The sequence below is a fragment of the Propithecus coquereli genome, unplaced genomic scaffold, assembly GCF_000956105.1.
Source record: "Propithecus coquereli isolate 6110/MARCELLA unplaced genomic scaffold, Pcoq_1.0 Scaffold426, whole genome shotgun sequence".
Classification (NCBI taxonomy): Eukaryota; Metazoa; Chordata; class Mammalia; order Primates; family Indriidae; genus Propithecus; species Propithecus coquereli.
Window position 1 is genome coordinate 1,034,225 of NW_012150019.1, and position 21,244 is coordinate 1,055,468.

The following is a 21,244-nucleotide window of genomic DNA, read 5'->3' on the forward strand; positions in this document are numbered from 1 at the left end:
AGACTTAGTCTTTCTCTGTTGCCCAGGCTAGAGTGCTGTGTGGCATCAGCCTAGCTCACAGCAACCTCAAACTCCTGGGCTCAAGGAATTGTCTTGGCCTCCCAGAGTGCTAGGATTTACAGGCGTGTGCCACCACACCCAGCCTTCTTCAATTGTTTTTAAACATTACATACTGTATACATATGCTTTTGACGTGCTTTTTTTTTTCAGGCAGGGTCTTCCTTTGTTGCCCAGGCTGCAGTGCAGTGGCACAATCATAGCTCACAGTAACCTCAAACTTCTGGGCTCAAGAACCCTCCCACCTCACCCTGCTAAGTAGCTTGGACTACAGGTTTGTGCTACCACACCTGGCTAATTTTCCTGTTTATTGTTCAGACACTGTTTTGCTGTTACCCAGGCAGGTCTCAAACTCATTCCTAGCCTCAAGTGATGTTCCCACCTCAGCATCCCAAAGTGCCTGGATTGTAGCTGGGAGCTAAGCCTGGCCCCTAAATCTAGACTCTGAAATTCTACTTCTGAAAATGTATTCCATGACACAACTTTAAATGAGTACAAATAACAGGGTATCAGCACAAGTACAGTATGACTGGGAATCTAAATGTCCCCTAACAGAAGCTGGATAATAGTCCATTCTAACCATCAATATATACCTGCCCATGTGGGTAGGGATATTCAAGAGTGAAACAAAAAGAATGGAGGCCGAGGCAGGATCGTTTGAGCTCAGTTCGAGACCAGACTGAGCAAGAGCGAGACCCGGTCTCCACTAAAAATACAAAGAAATTAGCTGGACAACTAAAAATATATAGGAAAAATTAGCCAAGCATGGTGGCACGTGCCTGTAGTCCCAGCTACTCGGGAGGCTGAGGCAGGAGGATCGCTGGAGCCCAGGAGTTTGAGGTTGCTGTGGGCTAGGCTGACGCCACGGCACTCTAGCCTGGGCAACAGAATGAGACTGTGTGTCAAACAAAAAACAAAAAAAAAGAGAATGGAGTCCATTCTTTTTACAGATGTCTGGACACCCTGTTTTCACTGACTAATCAAAAGGCAAATTAGATGCCCATGTCGACAGTTTACATCATCAAAACCCTCAAAACGCTTGTCCATAACATGTAGCACATTAGAATGATATAGCAGTCTTCTATGAAATGTAAATATAGTTAAAAAAAAAAAACAACAAACCAGAATGCTAATCCTTAGTGTTAATGTGTGGTGCAATCTAATCTTCATATTTTATACCTAACTATAAAGAGGTATAGCTGGATACAAACTGATGATCATTCACTGGTGAGACATTATTTAATCTTTTTGTACTGTTCCGTTTTTACTGAGACCAAAAAATATTTGCTTTAAAATATTTTATTGGAGTCTTTCAGATAAAACCAGGTTGTTGCACGAGATAAAGCAAATGCAAGTGAAAGCTATCTACTTGACAGGTAAGTGCCCCCAAATTTCTAAGTAACTTTTTCTCCAATAAGATTATAGCTATTCACAGAGATCAATACAGGAAAGAAGTTCCTAGGATCTGTTCAACACCAACTAGAGGACATCCTTTGTGTCAGCAAAATCCTGAAATTTCATAAAAGGAACACATTAAAACCATGTAGGCAACTGGCAGTAAAAATATATGAAGAGGGACAGGTAGGGGAGGGGGTGCCAGACAGGATGGAGAGGAGGTGAAGAGTGGATCAGGTGGTTTCAAAGATCCTCAGAGACAAGCTCAGAGACTCTAGTCCAACCAGGTCATCATTACCACTCTGGGGCTGGAAACCAAAATAGAGGACACTCACCACAGCAAACAGGGAGAAAGGGCATGGCTCAGCACAGCCTGAAGGTCAAGCAGCAGGAACCATCATCTAGGCATCACAGCCTTCCCAAAAGCAAGTCCCCAAAGGAGTAGGTTCCAAACTTTAGGCCTTTGGCCATCAGGTTAGTGCAGAATCTGTGAAGGGGCATTGCCCCTGGCTGGGCTTCCAGATCTCTCATTCTAGAAAGATGGAAATGGAACCACCAATGAGAATAAGCAGAGAGTTAACAGCCCTCCCTTTGGCTCCTCTCAGGGACCCAAGTATCCAGTTCCCTAAATGAGTCAGAACTTAGTTTTGACATCAGGACCAGTGTCAGAGACTCTAGTCTGTGAAATCATCATTCCCAATTTAGGGAGACCTGGATCAAGGGAAGCCATTTGGAAGGGACCTAGTACACTCAAAGACAACAGTTCCAGGGGGGTGGGATGAAAGAAAAAGAAAGAAAGAAAGAAAAAAAAGTTCCAGTATATAAGGATCTAACAAATGAGTCCAGGGATGGAAGTTTGACAGAGGAGTAGGTAATTCAGAACTGCAGATGAGCTCCACTGGGAGGTACCAGTGTACCTCCAGGTTTACAGTAGAAATATGGGTGAAGGATGCATGATATGTTAAGATATAAGTAATAGTCGCAAGCAAAATGTAAACCAAAAAGTGGTCTTTAAGGCTGGCACGCCAGTTCATGCCTATAATCCTAGCACTCCGGGAAGCTGAGGCAGGATGATCACTTGAGGCCAAGAGCTCAAGACCAGCCTGGGCAACATAGGGAGATCCGGACACTTCAAAAAAAAAGCAAAAACAAAAAAAAACTAGAGGTGCACCTGTAGTCCCAGCTAATGCGAAGGCTAAGCTGAGGCAGGATTGCTTGAGCCCAGGTATTGGGGGCTGCAGTGAGCTATGAATGACCCTGGCACTGCCTCCAACCTAGGCCACAGAACTAGACAGTCTCAAAATAAAAGGGAAAAAAGGCGGTCTTTAGAAAATCAGCAGGTGAAATATTTTCACTGCTGCACATGTTCATTAGAAAATAGGCAAACCTCCATAATGCCCCACAATAGCTTGGGAATAAAACAGCGAGAGAAACTCAAGGAGCTCTCGCACCCAGTACTCACCTTTATTCAAGGACAACACACCAACAGACGTCTTAACAACTCCTAATGGGAAAACGAGACACAAGAGCTTAAGTTTAATAAGGGTTCCTGACCATCAACTTCTCCCCAAGCCCAGATCTAGGGATCCTGGCCCGGGGGACGGTCAGCGCGCTGCGGTGATTGGCATCAGCGAGACACTCAGTCACCCGGGGTCGTCATCACCCCCGTCCTCCCCGAGGCCGACCGCCAGGTCATCTCACAATCATAGAACAATGCACTCACCATCATGGCGTCGCGAGGATCAGAAGCTTGGGAAGATACTAACGAGTCAGCAGAGGTCGGGGCGATTCCAGCTGAGTTCCCCGACCTGACCTAGGTCAGTTCCAAGCAGTGGCGTCAGGCAGACATCACGAACTACTCTGCAGCGGTTGTTCATCTAGGTCGGCCGAGGCCTGCAGTCCCCTCCCTCCAGCCGGGCTCGGAGGTACCCGCGCACGGACTGCTGTGCAAAGGCGGCGCCGGACGCAGGAGCCTGCCGCCCCCCCTCGCTCGGCAGTGGGCTCCGCAGCAGGTACCAGGAAGACACCCGCAACCCTATGCTCAACACCAGCAAGCCTGCCCTCCGCGCAAAAAGAGCGCCGCGTGCTCGGCCCGGGCTATTTATGGCTGCGCCGGTCGGGGGCCTGAGGGGAGGGATGTCTTCCTACCTGCCTGGCTCGACACGCAGCATTTTCCTCATCGTTCGTCCAATAGGAACAAAACAAAGTGAAAAAAAGGCCATGAAAGTATGTTTCACACTCCTCTGGGCAAATATTTGGAGCTGTTTTGTGAATTTTGAAAAACAAAAAACAGGGCGATCTGGCAGGCGGAGCGGGAGAAAGGCCCCGGCGCCGGCCGACAGGCACGAGCTGCGCGCCCCTGCTCAGCACAGGGCCCTGCGCGGCCGTTGGTGCGGTGTTGTCTCCCCGCGCGCTCGCCCGGCCGGGGCCCGCCGCCCCGAGACGCCCCGCCCAGTCCACCCGGCGAAATCCGAATTCCCTCCCCTGCCCTGCGGCGCGCAGACTGTCAAGCACCTCAAGCTTCGTGTCTTTTTTTTTTAACTGCTTTATTGAGATATAATTAACATACAATAAACTATGCATGTTTAAAATATTCAATTTGATAAGTTTTTTGCTCTCAGCCTTTTTTAAGCGTACATTTCACTAGTGTTAAGTATATTCACATTGTTGTACAACGGATCTCCAGGATTTTTTCATCTTGCAAAACTGAAACGCTATGCCCATTAGACAACTCCCCATTTCCCCCTGCTTCCTGCACTTTTTATGAGCAGCCTGCGGCCTCGGAGTTGGCCAAAAGCGGATGAAGTGTTAGGTACTCTCTAAGTAGCACCATGTTTCGTCACAGGGGGATTGGAAGCAAACCGTGTTAGGGTGGGGCGGCAATAGCCAGGCCTTACTCTCCCTTCTCTAGTTTTCCCTCCCTCCAAAATCTTCCTTAGTCATTTGCCCTTGGCCCTTAATCCACCAACGCCTGTATCATTCCAAATCCCCATCTTCCTGGGAGGCCCTCTTGTACTCCCTTATAAATTTAAATAATGTTTTGGCTGGGCACAACTTTGGGAGGCGGAGGCAAGAGGCTCGCTTCAGGCCAGGAGTTCCAGACCAGCCTGGGCAATAGCAAGACTACGTCTCTACAAATTTTTTTTGTTGTTGTTTAAAAAATTAGCTGGCACGGTGGCACATGCCTGTAGTCCCAGCTATTCGGGAGCCTGAGGCAGGAGTGTTAGGGACAGAAAAACAAGAGGTAATGGAATGATAGGAGCAGAAAAACAAGAAGGAAGAAACAGTTAAATAAAAACAGTAAAAAAGAAATAGTTACAGAAAAATAATCAGGGAAAACAGTTATTTCAGTCTTAAAGAATGGGGTAATTAGACTATGGAACAGTGACCACCAATCAGAAAATAGAAAAACACCATAAATGGTGACTTTCCCCATCACATGTATAGGAGAAAGGAATGTCTGGAACATAACCATTAAGTTATGTCCATACCTGGAAAAATCCAAACCCCAAAACCCGTGACATGTAGTTACAAATAATTATAACAGACCTATACATCAACATACGCTACTAGCGTATAAAAAGAAAACCACAGAAGAAGTGTCTTCTCCTCTCGTGGAGACAGACCCATTTTCCCCTTAGGAAATGTACTTTCACTTTGCACCCTTAAACTTTCTTTACAATAAATTCTTCAGGCATACTTGCTGAGTGTCTGTCATCCCTCTCTGTCACGTGGGCCAAGGCTTGTGATTCCTCCAAGCCAGGAGCCCAAGAACTGGGGAAACACTTCGAAATCCAGCCATGGACAGGACCTTGACGGTACGATTTGAGGTTGCAATGAGATATGATGATGCCACTGCACTCCAGCCCCGGCAACAGAGCAAGACTCAAGCTCAAAAAAAAAAAAAAAAAAAATTAAAAAAGTATAAATGCAGATAATGTTTGGTTGATGTGTGTTACTACCTTTCTCTCCATTTTCTGTGAGAAAGCCACATACAACAGAATAATTGGGGGTTTCTAAGCCATACGAAAACAGTCTCATTTATGAGTCACATAACTTAGATTCACTGAGTGTAAGAATCAAAGTTGGAAGGAAGCCATTGTGGATGTAGGAAATACATTGTTTTTTACTTTCTTCCCCTGCAATTGTCATTCCATCTGCCCTCCTTTCCCTCAAGGCTTCAGCCTTCCCTCAAAAAATCTCCTCCAAGAATCCTAGAGTATTTGTTTATTTGATACATTTCTCAGCTCCCAGGGGCCAGCCAGTTCCACCTGGGGCTGATGTTGCAAAGTGATTGCTTTAAGTTCAGCATGTAAGCCATGACTTCTTATATTTTGATATTGCTTCCTAATGAGAAAGTCATGAATTTAATTGGTCCAGCCTCAGGAGTTCTGTTTTGGCCCATTAAACTTGCCAGAGATTCTTCTTTAACCTCTGTCATCGCTGCTATTGCCAGTGAGCCGGAGCCTTTCAAGCCTTCAGGCTCCAGCTCAAAGCAGAAAGCCTCTTACCACCAGCTGCTGCTCCTGGAAGCACTGAAAGCTTCCTGTCCTCCCTCTCCTATGGCGCTACCCTCCCAAAAATAGAATCAGGAGTAGCCCTTGGTTGAGTCCACAGGGTTGGGGAACCTGCAGCCTCAAGGCCACATGTGACCCTCCAGATACCCAAGGGTGGCCCCTCGACTGAATCCAAATTTCACAGAACAAATCCCTTTATTAAAAGGATTTGTTTGGTAAAATTTGGCTACAGTCAAAAGGCTGAGGAACTTCAGTGGTTTTCTCAATTTGGCTGTGCATTACAAACACCTGGGCAGCTTTAAATATATTCACTGCCTCGGGGCCCACTCAGATTCTGAATCGGCCCAGGAGAGGCCTGGCATGTGTATTTTTTAGCTTCCCCAAATGATTTTATCATACCGTTACGGTGGAGAACCATGACTTGAAGCTCAGGCATTTGTTTCCTCTACTGCCTGGCAGGTTTTAAATAAAAATGTATAGAGGCCAGACACGGATGGCTCACACCTGTAATCCTAGCACTCTGGGAAGCTGAGGAAGGAGGATCACTTGAAGTCAGGAGTTCAAGAGCAGCCTGAGCAAGAGCAGGACCCTCTCTCTACTAAAAATAGAAATATCTTTCCTCTCAAATCATGGGCAAAAAAGAAAAAAAGAAATACTAGGTCATGGCACGAGCCTGTAATCCCAGCTTCTAGGGAGGCTGAGGCAGGAGGATTGCTTGAGTCCAGGAGTTTGACGTCGCTATGAGCCAGGCTCATGCCACGGTACTCTACTCAGGGCAATGGAGTGAGACTCTGTCTCAAATAAAAAAAGAAAAAAAGAGAAAAGTTCAGCAAGAATTGGCCCAAGAACCAAACTGCTAATCATGTTGCTTCCTCTGATGGCTTTCAAGGAGGGCTTCCTATACTTTGTCATTCCTAAAATGTTTGATTTTCCTAGAGGGTAAGGGTTTAGTGAAAAAGTGTAACATGGAACTTTAATCTGTTTGGTTTTGTAGTAGATATTTCCAGGCTAGGTTTTTGGGAGGAAGGAGGTTGGGATTCTCTCAGGCTAGAGCAAGAATTAAGGACAACTAATTGCTACAGCAGGAGGAACCCCCCCAGGGAAAGGCCTGCGTGGGAGGAAAATCCATTCCCTCAACCTTCCCAGTTCTGTGCTGTGCAGCTTTATCCTCCTCTTTACTCGTACTTTTTTTTTTTTTTTAGTGTCCATAAGAAAGAACAAGGAGGCTGTTTGTTAAATCTCAGGTAAAACCATCACTTGGAATCAGACAGGAACCACCAAATGCCAACAGCATTGAGGAAGTGGGGAAAAAACCGTGGCCCCAGAACTGCCACCTTTTTGCTCTCTAATCTTGGCCAGGATGCAGCTGACCACCTCCACCTCCCAGCTGACCAGGAAAAAAGTTTTAGACTACTTCATGTAGAGAGGGGTGGGGTGAGAATTTCAGAGATGACACAAAGAACCTGCTACAGTGCCTGGCCTTTCCCTCCTCTACTGCCATCCCCCCAGATTCTGTCTCTCACTCCTTCAGACTCTTGTCTGGATAACTGCAGCCAGGGTGACCATGGCTGAAGATGTTCATCTACATGTTTCTGCTCAAAATGATCTCAGGTGTTTTGAAGTGAGGCCATTCAGACAAAAGGAGGCAACAAAAGCTAAGTGAGGCTAAATAGTTTGCACATGGTCGCCCAGTTGCAATTTACAGAGCCATAGTGTGAATCTGCATCTCATTGTTGCTATTTTGTCCACCTCACAAATATTTACTAATATTTAAATACTTTTTGGGATATTTGAAATTTAATGTCACCAATTTTGAAATACACATTGACTATATTCACCACGTTCTGCAATAGAGCTCAAAAATTTCCGCGTCCCAAATGAGCCTCTGTGCCCTTTGCCCATCATCTACCCCATTCCTCCACCCCCAGTAACCACCATTCTGCTTCTACATTTTAGATTCCACGTACGTGGGAGTGAATGCAGTGTTTGTCTTTCTGTGGACCCACAGATGTCAGAAAAACTGATCAGCCACTCCTCCCCCAAACCCTTTTACAGCTACCATCCCTACTTTTCCCTGGAACAGGCCCCACTCCAATCAAAATGGGCACCTGTAATCTGTCTTCTTATCCACCCGCAACTCAGCCCTAACACAAACACCCACAGCCAGAACTCCTAACAGGTCCCTCCCTTCAGAAGTACTGTCCCTTTCAGTCTAGGGATCTGGACTTCAGACATTCCACAAAGAGTCCATTATCCTTCCCCAAATACAAACAGACAAACATATTTTCAACGTTTTATTTTTTATACTTATGTAAAATTATAAAGCCACACATTCCCTTGGTAGTGTGTTTTGCAAAGCAAAAAAAGTACAGAAGATGGCAGTGTTGATTCATTTGAGAGAAACTCATAGACTTCCATGAAATGCAAAAAACTCCTAACGAACATATTGGTTATACTATGAAAACATAATGAAGCCAGCTAATTACCATCAGATTACAACTTTACTAGTAGTAGAGTGCTGAAGTAGAAAAAAATATATAGGACAATAGCAAAGTCTTCAAGTCCAAACCATCTCCCTGCAACACAAACAGGGTGAAAGGAAGAAAGGGCCTCCTAATCCACCTCCTCAATGGTGGGGCCAGAGCCAGAGCCCCCCTTGGGGGCCTGAGCCCCGAAGCCGCCAGCCCCGGGGCCACCCGCACCCTGGTACAGTCCGCTGATGATGGGGTTACACACCTGCTCCAACTCCTTCCTCTTGTGCTCAAACTCGTCCTTCTCGGCCAGGGTGTTGGCATCCAGCCAGGAAATGACCTCCTGACACTTGTCCAGCACCTTCTTCTTGTCAGCCTCGCTGATCTTGCCCTTGAGCCCCTCGTCTTCCACTGCGCTCTTCATGTTGAAGGCGTACGACTCCAGGGCGTTCTTGGCAGACACCCTCTCGCGCTGCACCTCGTCCTCCGCTTTGTACTTCTCCGCCTCCTGCACCATGCGCTCGATCTCCTCCTTGCTCAGGCGGCCCTTGTCGTTGGTGATGGTGATCTTGTTGGCCTTGCCGGTGCTCTTGTCCGTGGCCGTGACGTTCAGGATGCCATTGGCGTCGATGTCAAAGGTCACCTCGATCTGCGGCACGCCCCTGGGGGCCGGAGGGATGCCGCTCAGCTCGAAGCGGCCCAGCAGGTTGTTGTCCCGGGTCATGGCCCTCTCGCCCTCGTACACCTGGATCAGAACCCCGGGCTGGTTGTCGGAGTACGTGGTGAAGATCTGCGTCTGCTTGGTGGGGATGGTGGAGTTGCGCTTGATCAGGGCAGTCATCACGCCCCCGGCCGTCTCCAGCCCCAGCGACAGGGGAGCCACGTCCAGCAGCAGCAGGTCCTGCACGTTCTCTGACTTGTCCCCCATCAGGATGGCTGCCTGCACCGCCGCCCCGTAGGCCACCGCCTCGTCGGGATTGATGCTCTTGTTCAGGTCGCGCCCGTTGAAGAAGTCCTGCAGCAGCTTCTGCACCTTGGGGATGCGCGTGGAGCCCCCGACCAGGACCAGGTCGTGGATCTGGGCCTTGTCCAGCTTGGCGTCCCGCAGAGCCTTCTCCACCGGCTCCAGGGTGCTTCGGAACAGGTCTGAGCACAGCTCCTCGAACCTCGCCCTGGTGATGGACGTGTAGAAGTCGATGCCCTCGAACAGGGAGTCGATCTCCAGGCTGGCCTGGGTGCTGGACGACAGGGTCCTCTTGGCCCTCTCGCAGGCGGTGCGCAGCCGCCGCACGGCTCGCTTGTTCTGGCTGATGTCCTTCTTGTGTTTCCTCTTGAACTCCTCCACGAAGTGGTTCACCAGCCGGTTGTCGAAGTCCTCCCCACCCAGGTGGGTGTCCCCGGCAGTGGCCTTCACCTCGAAGATGCCATCGTCGATCGTCAGGATGGACACGTCGAAGGTGCCCCCGCCCAGGTCAAAGATGAGCACGTTGCGCTCCCCCTTGCCCGTCCTGTCCAGGCCGTAGGCGATGGCGGCAGCCGTGGGCTCGTTGATGATCCGCAGCACGTTGAGCCCGGCGATCACCCCCGCATCCTTGGTGGCCTGGCGCTGCGAATCGTTGAAGTAGGCTGGCACGGTGATCACCGCGTTGGTCACCGGGTAGCCCAGGTACGCCTCGGCGATCTCCTTCATCTTGGTCAGCACCATGGACGAGATCTCCTCGGGGTAGAACGCCTTGGTCTCCCCCTTGTAGCTCACCTGCACCTTGGGCTTGTCCCCGTCGTTGATCACCTGGAAAGGCCAGTGCTTCATGTCCGACTGCACCACCGGGTCGCCGTACTTGCGGCCGATCAGCCGCTTCGCGTCAAACACCGTGTTCTGCGGGTTCAGCGCCACCTGGTTCTTGGCCGCATCCCCGATGAGCCTCTCGGTGTCCGTGAAGGCCACGTAGCTGGGGGTGGTGCGGTTGCCCTGGTCGTTGGCGATGATCTCCACCTTGCCGTGCTGGAACACCCCCACGCACGAGTAGGTGGTGCCCAGGTCGATGCCGATCGCCGTGGCTTTGGCCATGCTGGTGCCTCGCTCTCTCGGCTCTGCTCTGACGCTCGGGCGATCTGCGAGTCGAGTCGTAGGACGCGATCCGCGACAGGACCTCGGTTTCTTCTAAAAACTGGAAACTGGACGCGCCGGGCTAAAGGCCTTAGAGGCTGCGGAGTAACGCTCAGAAGCCCACCAACCGCTCCTCACCTTGCCTCAGGCTGCTGCTTGCGCCGGCTGCTCAGCGCGGCTTTTATAAGTCACCCGCCAGCCCCGCCTTTTCCGTCTTCAGCCAATCACCGAGCTCGGCGGGGCTGCCTGGTCGGGAAGATTCCAGGGCTTTCGCCTCCCGTCCTGCCCTCCAGGCTTCCTGGGACCAATCAGCGTCCAGGGTGCCGCCCCTCCTCAGAACTCTCCAGACTCTTCTGGGATTCACTGGGAGGGACCGGGCGCCGAGAGGAGGGGGAGAGGGGTGGAGAGCTGTGTGTTGACTCGGTCTGTGAGGCGAAGCTGGCCGCCAGCCCGGTGTGCGAAATTCACAGGCACGGTCCGCGCTAGGCTAGTCACTGTAGCGTGATGCATGGTTTGTAGGATGACTGCGGGGACACCCAGCAGAACACCTGCAAGTTTACCAAGGGGTTAAAGCGAAAACAAACACCACACAGAAAATTCCTGAGTTTCTGGAAGGAGGCGGGCATTGATGGGGCAAGGAGATCCTGATTGGACCGTGGCTGTGAGGGACGGGCCGCCTTTCAGTCCTCTTACCGAGGGGCCAAACCACCTGGGCTGCCTGAAGAATGTCCTGGCCATCCTATTCCCATTTTAGGTTTACAGTGGGAACCAGAGGGAAAGAGATAATACAGTTTTTGTCATCCTCTTTAACCTACATGGATGGGGTATCTAGGGGTTGGGGGAGCTTTGAATTTTCAAGGAAAGCAATCGTTTAAAGAGATGGCTCTTAATAAGTGAAGGACCCCAGCGACCGGAGAAGGAACGCGCTGCGGAGGAGGCTGGGTGCGCCGCGCCCCTGTCCCCGCCCACAGCCACTCCCCTGTGCTTGGACTGGGCATTAGTAAGAAAAAAATTTTCCATAGAATACTAGCTGTCTTTAAGGCCTTTTGGGCTTGTCTCTTTCTCTCACCCTTCCTAGCTTGGGGTCTGGGCTTCGTCCTCTCTGCTTTCTTCTGTATTCCTGGTTCAGTCCTGGATGGTGGGTGGGGCCGGGATTAACCTCAGAGTCCCCAATAAGATCTGTGCCTGCAGCCCCTGGGCTGTCAACCATTTTTAGGTCAAATGTAACCGGGCGGTGAGGGAAGGGAGAGAATGTTCGCCCTTTTTGACATCACATACCACAGCTGTGGCCTGTTTTAGGCAAACTATGTCGGGTGACACTGTAAGGGGGGAGGGGTTGGGCCCAGGTTCTAGTTCTAGCTCCTTTATAATCTTAAGTTATTTGTCATACACTTAATTCACCCACTTAGTTTTTTTATTGTAGATACCAACTTCCTGCGGATTCCCCTCCCTCCCGTTTTAAACACAATTACATTTAGTGATTTACTTTGCCCTTTTTTTTTTTCATCGTTTGTGTGGATGCAAGATCCTTTGTTAGGTAGTGCCTGAAAGGAAAATGTGAGGGACTTTTAAACAATAGTACTGGTTTTACAACCCATGGGAAAAAAAATAAATTCATTGCTTTGCCCGCATTTCTTGAGCTCAGGTGGAAGGAGGCAGTTTTTTGATGAAGGAATCTTGCTTTTGAACACTTTGCTCAGTTGGCATTCTTCACATGTGCGGGCATACACACACAGATCTAAACTCATGTCGCTTTAATAATTCTGTGTGTGTTTGTGTGTGCAGGTAGGCGGTAACTTTTACATTAAGATAAAACTCCCTAATGAATCACCTCCCTGAACTAGTCAAACTGGTCAAACTTTAAGGAATTTTCCCAAACATTTTTCTAAGCAATGTCTGGCTGGGGATCCCTCCAAGCTTTCATCTTAGATGCATAGGTATCCTTCCAGAGACCCTTAACCTTACCCCTCCCTCTGGAAGCTTCCTCACCATGAACTGCTACTACTGTAAATTCTGGATTCACTTTCGGCCTTCCAAATCTGTAATTTAAAATATCTCTGTATTGCCAAGGGCACCACCGTCTCCACTGCCTGGCAGGTGGACATGGTGATAGGACCTCAAATCTTGCTGTTGCCAGGGTAGCAGAAAAAGATCTACTGGAAATGCTGTTTTCAATGAATCAGACAGCTACACTCTATGGTCAGAATCTACAGTACTATAGTTGATCTACCTTTTAAGATAAGTCTTGCTCTGTGGACTAGCCTGGTAACCTACACATCTATATTCCTCGTCCATTTGCTGACAAGGAGAGGGTCAGCTGAATTTTGTCTTTTCTTTTAGGTGGAAGGCTTCCCAAGGCAGAAGCCCAGACACAAGTTTAATTGCTGTTTAAGGTGAATAGAAGAACTCCAAGAAATTTTCCGGAACTTTACTTTGATTAGTTTTGGAATTAGGTTTTTATTGGATTTCATATTTAGAAGGATCAGAGCTCAGGTTCCCCAGCTGGAATAGAGGTCATGTACTCCTGAGGGGGGAGGGGACTGAATAGGAGGTGCCAAGAACACAGACTGTCACAGCAGTGTGGGGGAGGAGCTCCTTCCTCAGCCTGAGCTGCAGAGTCTTCCCTCTCCTTTTTGTATTTTCTCAAACAGTACAGTTTTCTCCTCAAATCTGTTGGTTTTAAAAGATGGTATATTTTGTATAGAAGAAAGAAAAAGAGACAACTGTTATGAAACTTAGAGCCAGGCATTCTTAACAACCAAATGGCAAAGATTTCAATGATATGAAAACTCAGGAGATGTCCAGCAGCATGGGAAAAAAATCTGGGAAGGGGAAGACCTGGATTTGCATCTGAGCTCTACTTCTTTCTTGAGGCTGTTTTTCTTTTTTAATAATGAAATACAGTACTTATAAGTTGACTAAATTACATAAGTTTATATGTGTTCATTTCTTTTCTTTCTTTTTTTTTTTTTGAGACAGAGTCTCACTCTATTACCCTGGTTGGAGTGCAGTGGCCATAGCTCACTGTAACCTCAAATTTCTGGGCTCAAGTGATCGTCCTGTCTCAGCCTCCTGAGCAGCAGGGACTACAGACATAAACCACGCCCGGCTAATTTTTCTATTTTTAGTAGAGATGAGGTCTCACTCTTGCTCAGGCAGGTCTCAAACTCCTAAGCTCAAGGGATCCTCCTACCTGGCTTCCCAGAGTGCTAGGATATAGGCCCGAGCCACCGAGCCTGGTGTATATGTTCATTTTTTAAATAGAATTAACAATTATCTATTTCATTGGATGATGGCTTCAGGATTAATAGGGTGACACTTCAGTTATAGAGTACATTCTTAAAAGTTTTCTTTCTCCTCCCTTTTGTTGGGGAGCTCATAGTCTCAGGTCTGACTCCTAGTCATTCATATTGAGGTGCTCCTAAAGTTGGGGACCCACTACCAGAACGATGGTGTTAATTTCAGCTTAATGTAGAAACTGTCCTAAGATGTTTAGGCACAGGCCACTCAGCCAAACCTTTTCATTTTCAAAAAGGAGCACAGAGGATAAAACCAGTTCAATGGCTTGATCTGGTCACCGATAGGACAGGTAATTACAGAACTGGTGATTGGACCTACATGTCCTCACAATTTTTATTTCGTACTCCTTCCAATATTGGCTTGTTGACCTAATCGTTTTATTCTCCACAAAGAAGAAAACAAATGAACACAGGAGAAGGGAGTAAAGAGTAATTGTCCGGCCTCTGCAAGCATTAAGGGTTCTATGGGGTATTATGACCAGCCAGGGACTCCTCTCCTGGCCCTTCCCCTCTTCTAACTCACTACCATCCCTCCCCTTCCCTACGGAACAGACTGCTTGGTCAGAGAGAGGGGAGAGGAGGGGGAGCCCTCTTACTGGGGCAAGGCGGGCAAAGCGTTCATGGAATCTGCTGGGTATTAAAAGTAGAGTCCTGACTAAGCTTGCTGTTCCAGGGCGGGGTTGGGAGGGTAGAGAGAGTTGGGTGGAGCAGTTTGTTTGTTGAGGAGTGTTCCTACGACAATGACGGGGCACTCCCCCCCTTCGAGGTCAGAAAACTCCAGAAAGTTCCAGGCACAAGCCAGCTACAGCGGAAAGGAGGCAAAGCCAAGGGGGCGGGGGCGCCGCCAGGGGCCTGAGGGCGGCCGCGGGGCTGCCCGGCCTGTGCCTGCTTTTCCCGATGGTTTTTCCCCGAAAAGGGAGTAAAGAAAGGAAAAATCTTTAGAGTTCCTCTCACACTAGCTAATTTATCAGACGGAAACACTGGAAAGTTTTGTAACTTCCATACAACTAAGCCAGAGGAACTGGGTGGCCAGACGCGAGAAGAGAAAGTCCCCCCGCCCGAAGCAAGCGCAGGGACGCGACCCCGGGGAGAGGTGGGCTGGAGCGGGCCGATTTCTCCGCCGCCGCCCGTTCCTCGTGCCAGTGAGGCCCTGGCAGGGGCGAGACGGTCGGAGACCCTCGGGAGTTTTTGAGTCTGGATTTCTGGGCTCCTCCCCCCGTCCCAGCCCCAGCCTGTGGACCTGCCCCACGCCTCCCGGTGGTGCCCTCTCCTCCAGTTCTTTTTGTGTGGCGGGGGGCGGTGGCGGGGGCCTCTGCTGCTCGGACTGGAGTGTGGAGTGGCGCGATCATAGCGCACTGCAGCCCCCACTCCCGGGCTCGAGCCACCCTCCCACCTCAGTCTCTTCCAGCCTGGCGCCCGCGTAGGCCGACGCGGTGGGGCGCGTTTAGCTCCGCGTCCTCAGGCGCTCCGCGGCTGGCCCCTTGAACCTGCATTTATTATAAATAGCAGTGCTAGGACAGAGCGAGGATCGGGTGGGTTACGCCCTCCGGCCGAACTGCGCCCGATACCTCAGGGGGGTATCCCAAGCAGACGAATTTAGATCAGTTAGAGGAGTGCAGTCGCCGCGTCTGCGTGGGCATCACTCCCTCAGAGCTCGCCAGTGTTGGCTCCTCCCCTGAAATAACCCCGTCTGCCCTTAGCGAAAAGCTACATTCCTGCCCGCTTCTCTCACATTTGTAAAATATTGTAGGTAATTTTTAGTTGTTTTGGTATCTGTTTCGACTTTTAAGGATGACAAGCACCCTAGGGACCAGGAATAACAGTAAGTACATATGTTCTAATGAGGCAATATCCTGGGCTCAAAAGCCATACAAAATCAGTCTTACTGCCTCAGCCTCCTGCCTTCTGAGGCCTGGCACAGGAAGGCAGGGGGTGATTGGCGTCCGGGAAAATAATTAAAATTTTTTCCACACCTGCATTTTTTTTTTCCTGATGCACCTTCCCTTCTTCAAAGTTCCTCTGCTACTCAAAACATTTTTTTTTTGGATGGCACTGCAATTATCTTTTCAATTCTACTGTTCCCTCAGCCTGATCTCCTCGAGGTCACAAAGTGAGTCTTTTTAAGTTCTGTACTCTGTGCTAGGACGCAGGCAGGGAATAACTTATATTGATTTATTGATAAAATACCTACTAATAAACTTGACTGATCTGGTCATAGGAACTCTATTTTCTCCATTCAAGGTTATTTCTGGAGCTTTCCCTAATCTCTCTTATCAAAGGTGTTTGGTAGGTCCTTCCCAACCTTCACTCTTTTCCAACTACCCTCTCCCCTACCCCACCCCAAAGTAGTGGTAGGTAGTAACTACTGGTTTAAAGAGTCACTGTACTGTCTGCAAAGGAGTCACAAATGCTACTGCAGCTTTAAGGGGGTAAGGAGGTCCTATAGCACATGCCCATGAAGATAGATTTACATTGTGGCCAGAGTGCACAATGCTACAGTTTAACTACCATAAGGAGTAAATATTCATCTATAGGCTGGGCTGAAAACCTAAGGATCTTACATTTTCCCATTTCCAAACTGCCAAGGTGAGATCTACCTGTATGTGCCATTCCCGTACTAGATTTTCTTCGTAGCAAGTTCTTTTTTTTTTTTTTTTGAGTCAGGTCTTGCTCTGTTGCCCACACTAGACACTAGTGGTGTCATCAGTTGGCTCACTGCAACCTCAAACTCTTGGGCTCAAATGCTCCTCCTGGGCTCAAGTGCTCCTCCTATCTCAGCCTTATGAGAAGGTGGGACTTTAAAAAATTTTGTTTTTCTTAGATGGGGGTTGAGGGGGTGTCTCACTCTGTTGCTCAGGCTGGTCTTGAACTCCTGGCCTCCAGGCATCCTCTCCCCTTGGCCTCCCAAAGTGCTGGGATTACAGGCGTCAGCCACTGCACCTGGCCCATAGCAAGTATTTAACCGTTTATGAGCTTATATATACCTCAAACCCCATCAAAGTGCTTTTATGTAATGTTAACACAATTGATATTTTTCTCTTTTGTTGTGAAAAATTCACTAACATTAACCATTTTGAAGTGTGCAGTTGCAATTCAGTGGTATTTAGTTCCTTCACAGTGCAACCATCATCTCTATCTGGTTCCAAAACATTTTCATCACCCCCCGATACAGCTGATTTTTATTTTTTTTATTATATTTTTTATTTTTATTTTTATTTTTTGAAACAGAGTCTTCCTCTGTCACCCGGGCTAGAGTGCCATGGCATCAGCCTAGCTCACAGCAGCCTCAAACTCCTGGGCTCAAGCAATCCTCCTGCCTCAGCCTCCCAAGTAGCTGGGACTACAGACATGCACCACCATGCCCAGCTAATTTTTTCTATTTTTAGTAGAGATGGGGTCTCACTCTTGCTTAGGCTGTACAACTGATTTTTAAAGGGGCTCACTCCCAAAGCTTTGAGGAATGTGGCAGGCGTTTTTCCAACAAGGAGGCTGTGGAAGGAATTACTCCTAGGATGCTAGGAGGTAGGGCATGACACATCTCCGAGGGAAAGAAGTCTATAGGAGGGAAGTCTGTATCTGGGTCTTCCTGGTTCAGGGCTGGCAGATTCTCTCTTATCTGGCATAATTGTTTAGGATTATACAGAGTAAAGGCAAAAGGGATAATTGTGAAACCTAGGGTAGAAACACAACCTGGAACCAGGCATGCATAAACAAAGTCCAGTGGATTTAGGGCAGTGTGGCAAAAACCTCTAAGTCCCTAATTGGCATCCAGGTTCAACTCTTTCCTAAACCAGTGATTTTTTTTTAACCCTAAAGTACCTTTATTTAAACTAGTACCTTATAGATTTCCCCACATTCACCTATGGAAGTCAACAATACCTAATGAAGTGTGGTGGGGTGGGAATTAATAAAGCAACACATAAAAGGCCTCAGTACACTGCCTGGTATAATAGAGCCCTCAAATACAGAGGTCCTTGGGCTACTGAGCCACTGTACTCTGTGGGACTCCTCCCTAAGGTGCTCACAGGGGTACTTAAAATGTAGGTGATAACTGCCAAGATTGTAGTATTCCTATTTCAGCATCCTTTCAGAAATAACTTTAGGCTGGGTGTCGTGGCTCACATCTGTAATCCTAGCAATTTGCGAGGCAGAGGCAGAAGGATCGCTTGAGGCCAGGGGTTCAAGACCAGACTGGGCAATGTAGTGAGACCCATCTCTACCCCCCCCCAAAATTAGTCAGGTGTGGTGGCACACCTGTAGTCCCAGCTACTAGGGAGGTTGAGGCAGGAGGATCGCTTGAGCCCCTGAATTTAAGGTTGCAGAGAGCTATAATGATGCCACTGCTCTCTAACCCTGGCAACAGAGCAAAGCCCTGTGTCCAAAAAGAGAAGAGAGAAAAGGAAAGAAAGAACTTACTTTAGACATAGGCATTAAGCCAAGTGCTTCCATTTTAAAATAAGAACTAGGGATCACAGTGAAGGCATTTGTCACTTGACTTGACTCAGCAAGTCAGTGCATATACCCCATCTTTTCACTACCAATTTAGGACTTTCCATTCCATATTTATTCTAGCTTAAATACAAAATTTCTGAATATTTCAAGTGTACTTTAAAGAGAAGCATCACTCTCCCATCTAACAGCCTCTCCATTCTGCCCTGCAGGAACACCCTCCACACCCAGCCTCTTTTAAGGCCAGTCTTACACAGGTCCGCCCCCTTACCCACCTTGAGGCCACCCTGCCAGGTGTCTTTTTTTTGTTAATAAGGACACTAATCCCACAGACAGGTATCTTTAACTTTTTCTGGACCCACAGTTTCCACCCACTCATGATAAACTGGCTTTTCTTTTTTAAAATTCACTGAAGGATAACACTTGTCTAACGCAAATGAATCACATAATACAGCCATACTTCTCCAACTTCTGGCCTTGAGCCAAAAACACCATTCAATTTTAGAAAATGAGAAAAACCCAAGCATATCCTACAGACCTCAAAATAAAAGGCACGCAAGACATGACTGAATTCTAAAGTTTATTTTGAAGTACCAGTGAAAAAATTGGCTTGAATTAAATGTATTACAAAAAAAAAAAAAAAAGGAGAAAAGATGGCAGTATAAATTCTTCTCCACATTTAGAGCCTGGGAAAAAAGTAGAACATTTCACCAAAAAGAAACTCAGTTCAACACTGCAAACAATATGCAAAGATGAGAACCAAGAAAAGAGAGAGATATAAGGAAATTTAAAGTCTCAAATCCCAACCATTTCCAAAACACGACAATCTTGGGCAAAACCTCTAATCCACCTCCTCAATGGTGGGGCCAGAGCCAGAGCCCCCCTTGGGGGCCTGAGCCCCGAAGCCGCCAGCCCCGGGGCCACCTGCACCCTGGTACAGTCTGCTGATGATGGGGTTACACACCTGCTCCAACTCCTTCCTCTTGTGCTCAAACTCGTCCTTCTCGGCCAGGGTGTTGGCATCCAGCCAGGAAATGACCTCCTGACACTTGTCCAGCACCTTCTTCTTGTCAGCCTCGCTGATCTTGCCCTTGAGCCCCTCGTCTTCCACTGCGCTCTTCATGTTGAAGGCGTACGACTCCAGGGCGTTCTTGGCAGACACCCTCTCGCGCTGCACCTCGTCCTCCGCTTTGTACTTCTCCGCCTCCTGCACCATGCGCTCGATCTCCTCCTTGCTCAGGCGGCCCTTGTCGTTGGTGATGGTGATCTTGTTGGCCTTGCCGGTGCTCTTGTCCGTGGCCGTGACGTTCAGGATGCCATTGGCGTCGATGTCAAAGGTCACCTCGATCTGGGGCACGCCCCTGGGGGCCGGAGGGATGCCGCTCAGCTCGAAGCGGCCCAGCAGGTTGTTGTCCCGGGTCATGGCCCTCTCGCCCTCGTACACCTGGATCAGAACCCCGGGCTGGTTGTCGGAGTACGTGGTGAAGATCTGCGTCTGCTTGGTGGGGATGGTGGAGTTGCGCTTGATCAGGGCAGTCATCACGCCCCCGGCCGTCTCCAGCCCCAGCGACAGGGGAGCCACGTCCAGCAGCAGCAGGTCCTGCACGTTCTCTGACTTGTCCCCCATCAGGATGGCTGCCTGCACCGCCGCCCCGTAGGCCACCGCCTCGTCGGGATTGATGCTCTTGTTCAGGTCGCGCCCGTTGAAGAAGTCCTGCAGCAGCTTCTGCACCTTGGGGATGCGCGTGGAGCCCCCGACCAGGACCAGGTCGTGGATCTGGGCCTTGTCCAGCTTGGCGTCCCGCAGAGCCTTCTCCACCGGCTCCAGGGTGCTTCGGAACAGGTCTGAGCACAGCTCCTCGAACCTCGCCCTGGTGATGGACGTGTAGAAGTCGATGCCCTCGAACAGGGAGTCGATCTCCAGGCTGGCCTGGGTGCTGGACGACAGGGTCCTCTTGGCCCTCTCGCAGGCGGTGCGCAGCCGCCGCACGGCTCGCTTGTTCTGGCTGATGTCCTTCTTGTGTTTCCTCTTGAACTCCTCCACGAAGTGGTTCACCAGCCGGTTGTCGAAGTCCTCCCCACCCAGGTGGGTGTCCCCGGCAGTGGCCTTCACCTCGAAGATGCCATCGTCGATCGTCAGGATGGACACGTCGAAGGTGCCCCCGCCCAGGTCAAAGATGAGCACGTTGCGCTCCCCCTTGCCCGTCCTGTCCAGGCCGTAGGCGATGGCGGCAGCCGTGGGCTCGTTGATGATCCGCAGCACGTTGAGCCCGGCGATCACCCCCGCATCCTTGGTGGCCTGGCGCTGCGAATCGTTGAAGTAGGCTGGCACGGTGATCACCGCGTTGGTCACCGGGTAGCCCAGGTACGCCTCGGCGATCTCCTTCATCTTGGTCAGCACCATGGACGAGATCTCCTCGGGGTAGAACGCCTTGGTCTCCCCCTTGTAGCTCACCTGCACCTTGGGCTTGTCCCCGTCGTTGATCACCTGGAAAGGCCAGTGCTTCATGTCCGACTGCACCACCGGGTCGCCGTACTTGCGGCCGATCAGCCGCTTCGCGTCAAACACCGTGTTCTGCGGGTTCAGCGCCACCTGGTTCTTGGCCGCATCCCCGATGAGCCTCTCGGTGTCCGTGAAGGCCACGTAGCTGGGGGTGGTGCGGTTGCCCTGGTCGTTGGCGATGATCTCCACCTTGCCGTGCTGGAACACCCCCACGCACGAGTAGGTGGTGCCCAGGTCGATGCCGATCGCAGTGGCTTTGGCCATGCTGGTGCCTCGCTCTCTCGGCTCTGCTCTGACGCGCGGGCGATCTGCGAGTCGAGTCGTAGGACGCGATCCGCGACAGGACCTCGGTTTCTTCTAAAAACTGGAAACTGGACGCGCCGGGCTAAAGGCCTTAGAAGCTGCGGAGTAACGCTCAGAAGCCCACCAACCGCTCCTCACCTTGC

General features: G+C 49.5%; 2 protein-coding genes and 1 long non-coding RNA gene across 3 annotated transcripts; all 3 read right to left on the reverse strand.

The window, feature by feature from the left end:
• Nucleotides 1-1,346: 1,346 nt before the first annotated feature.
• Nucleotides 1,347-3,507, reverse strand: LOC105817876. Its single transcript, XR_001137863.1, has 4 exons — nt 3,176-3,507; nt 2,915-2,956; nt 1,788-1,984; nt 1,347-1,566 (listed from the first exon to the last, which is right to left on the reverse strand). It is a non-coding gene; the product is annotated as an uncharacterized LOC105817876 (long non-coding RNA).
• Nucleotides 3,508-8,481: 4,974 nt separating this feature from the next.
• On the reverse strand, nt 8,482-10,968 carry LOC105817877 (heat shock 70 kDa protein 1). Its single transcript, XM_012653689.1, has one exon. It carries the CDS (start codon nt 10,506-10,508, stop codon nt 8,583-8,585), a length of 1,926 nt encoding a protein of 641 aa, XP_012509143.1. The 5' UTR covers nt 10,509-10,968; the 3' UTR covers nt 8,482-8,582.
• LOC105817878 (heat shock 70 kDa protein 1B) lies at nt 8,552-21,226 on the reverse strand. The gene is made up of 2 exons (XM_012653690.1): nt 19,146-21,226; nt 8,552-8,591 (listed from the first exon to the last, which is right to left on the reverse strand). Exons 1-2 carry the CDS (start codon nt 21,060-21,062, stop codon nt 8,583-8,585), a joined length of 1,926 nt encoding a protein of 641 aa, XP_012509144.1. The 5' UTR covers nt 21,063-21,226; the 3' UTR covers nt 8,552-8,582.
• Nucleotides 21,227-21,244: the final 18 nt, after the last annotated feature.

Bases quoted from the DNA above. Each gene is read 5' to 3' on its own strand.
- LOC105817877 (XM_012653689.1), bottom strand. From the start codon at position 10,508: ATGGCCAAAGCCACGGCGATCGGCATCGACCTGGGCACCACCTACTCG.
- LOC105817878 (XM_012653690.1), bottom strand. From the start codon at position 21,062: ATGGCCAAAGCCACTGCGATCGGCATCGACCTGGGCACCACCTACTCG.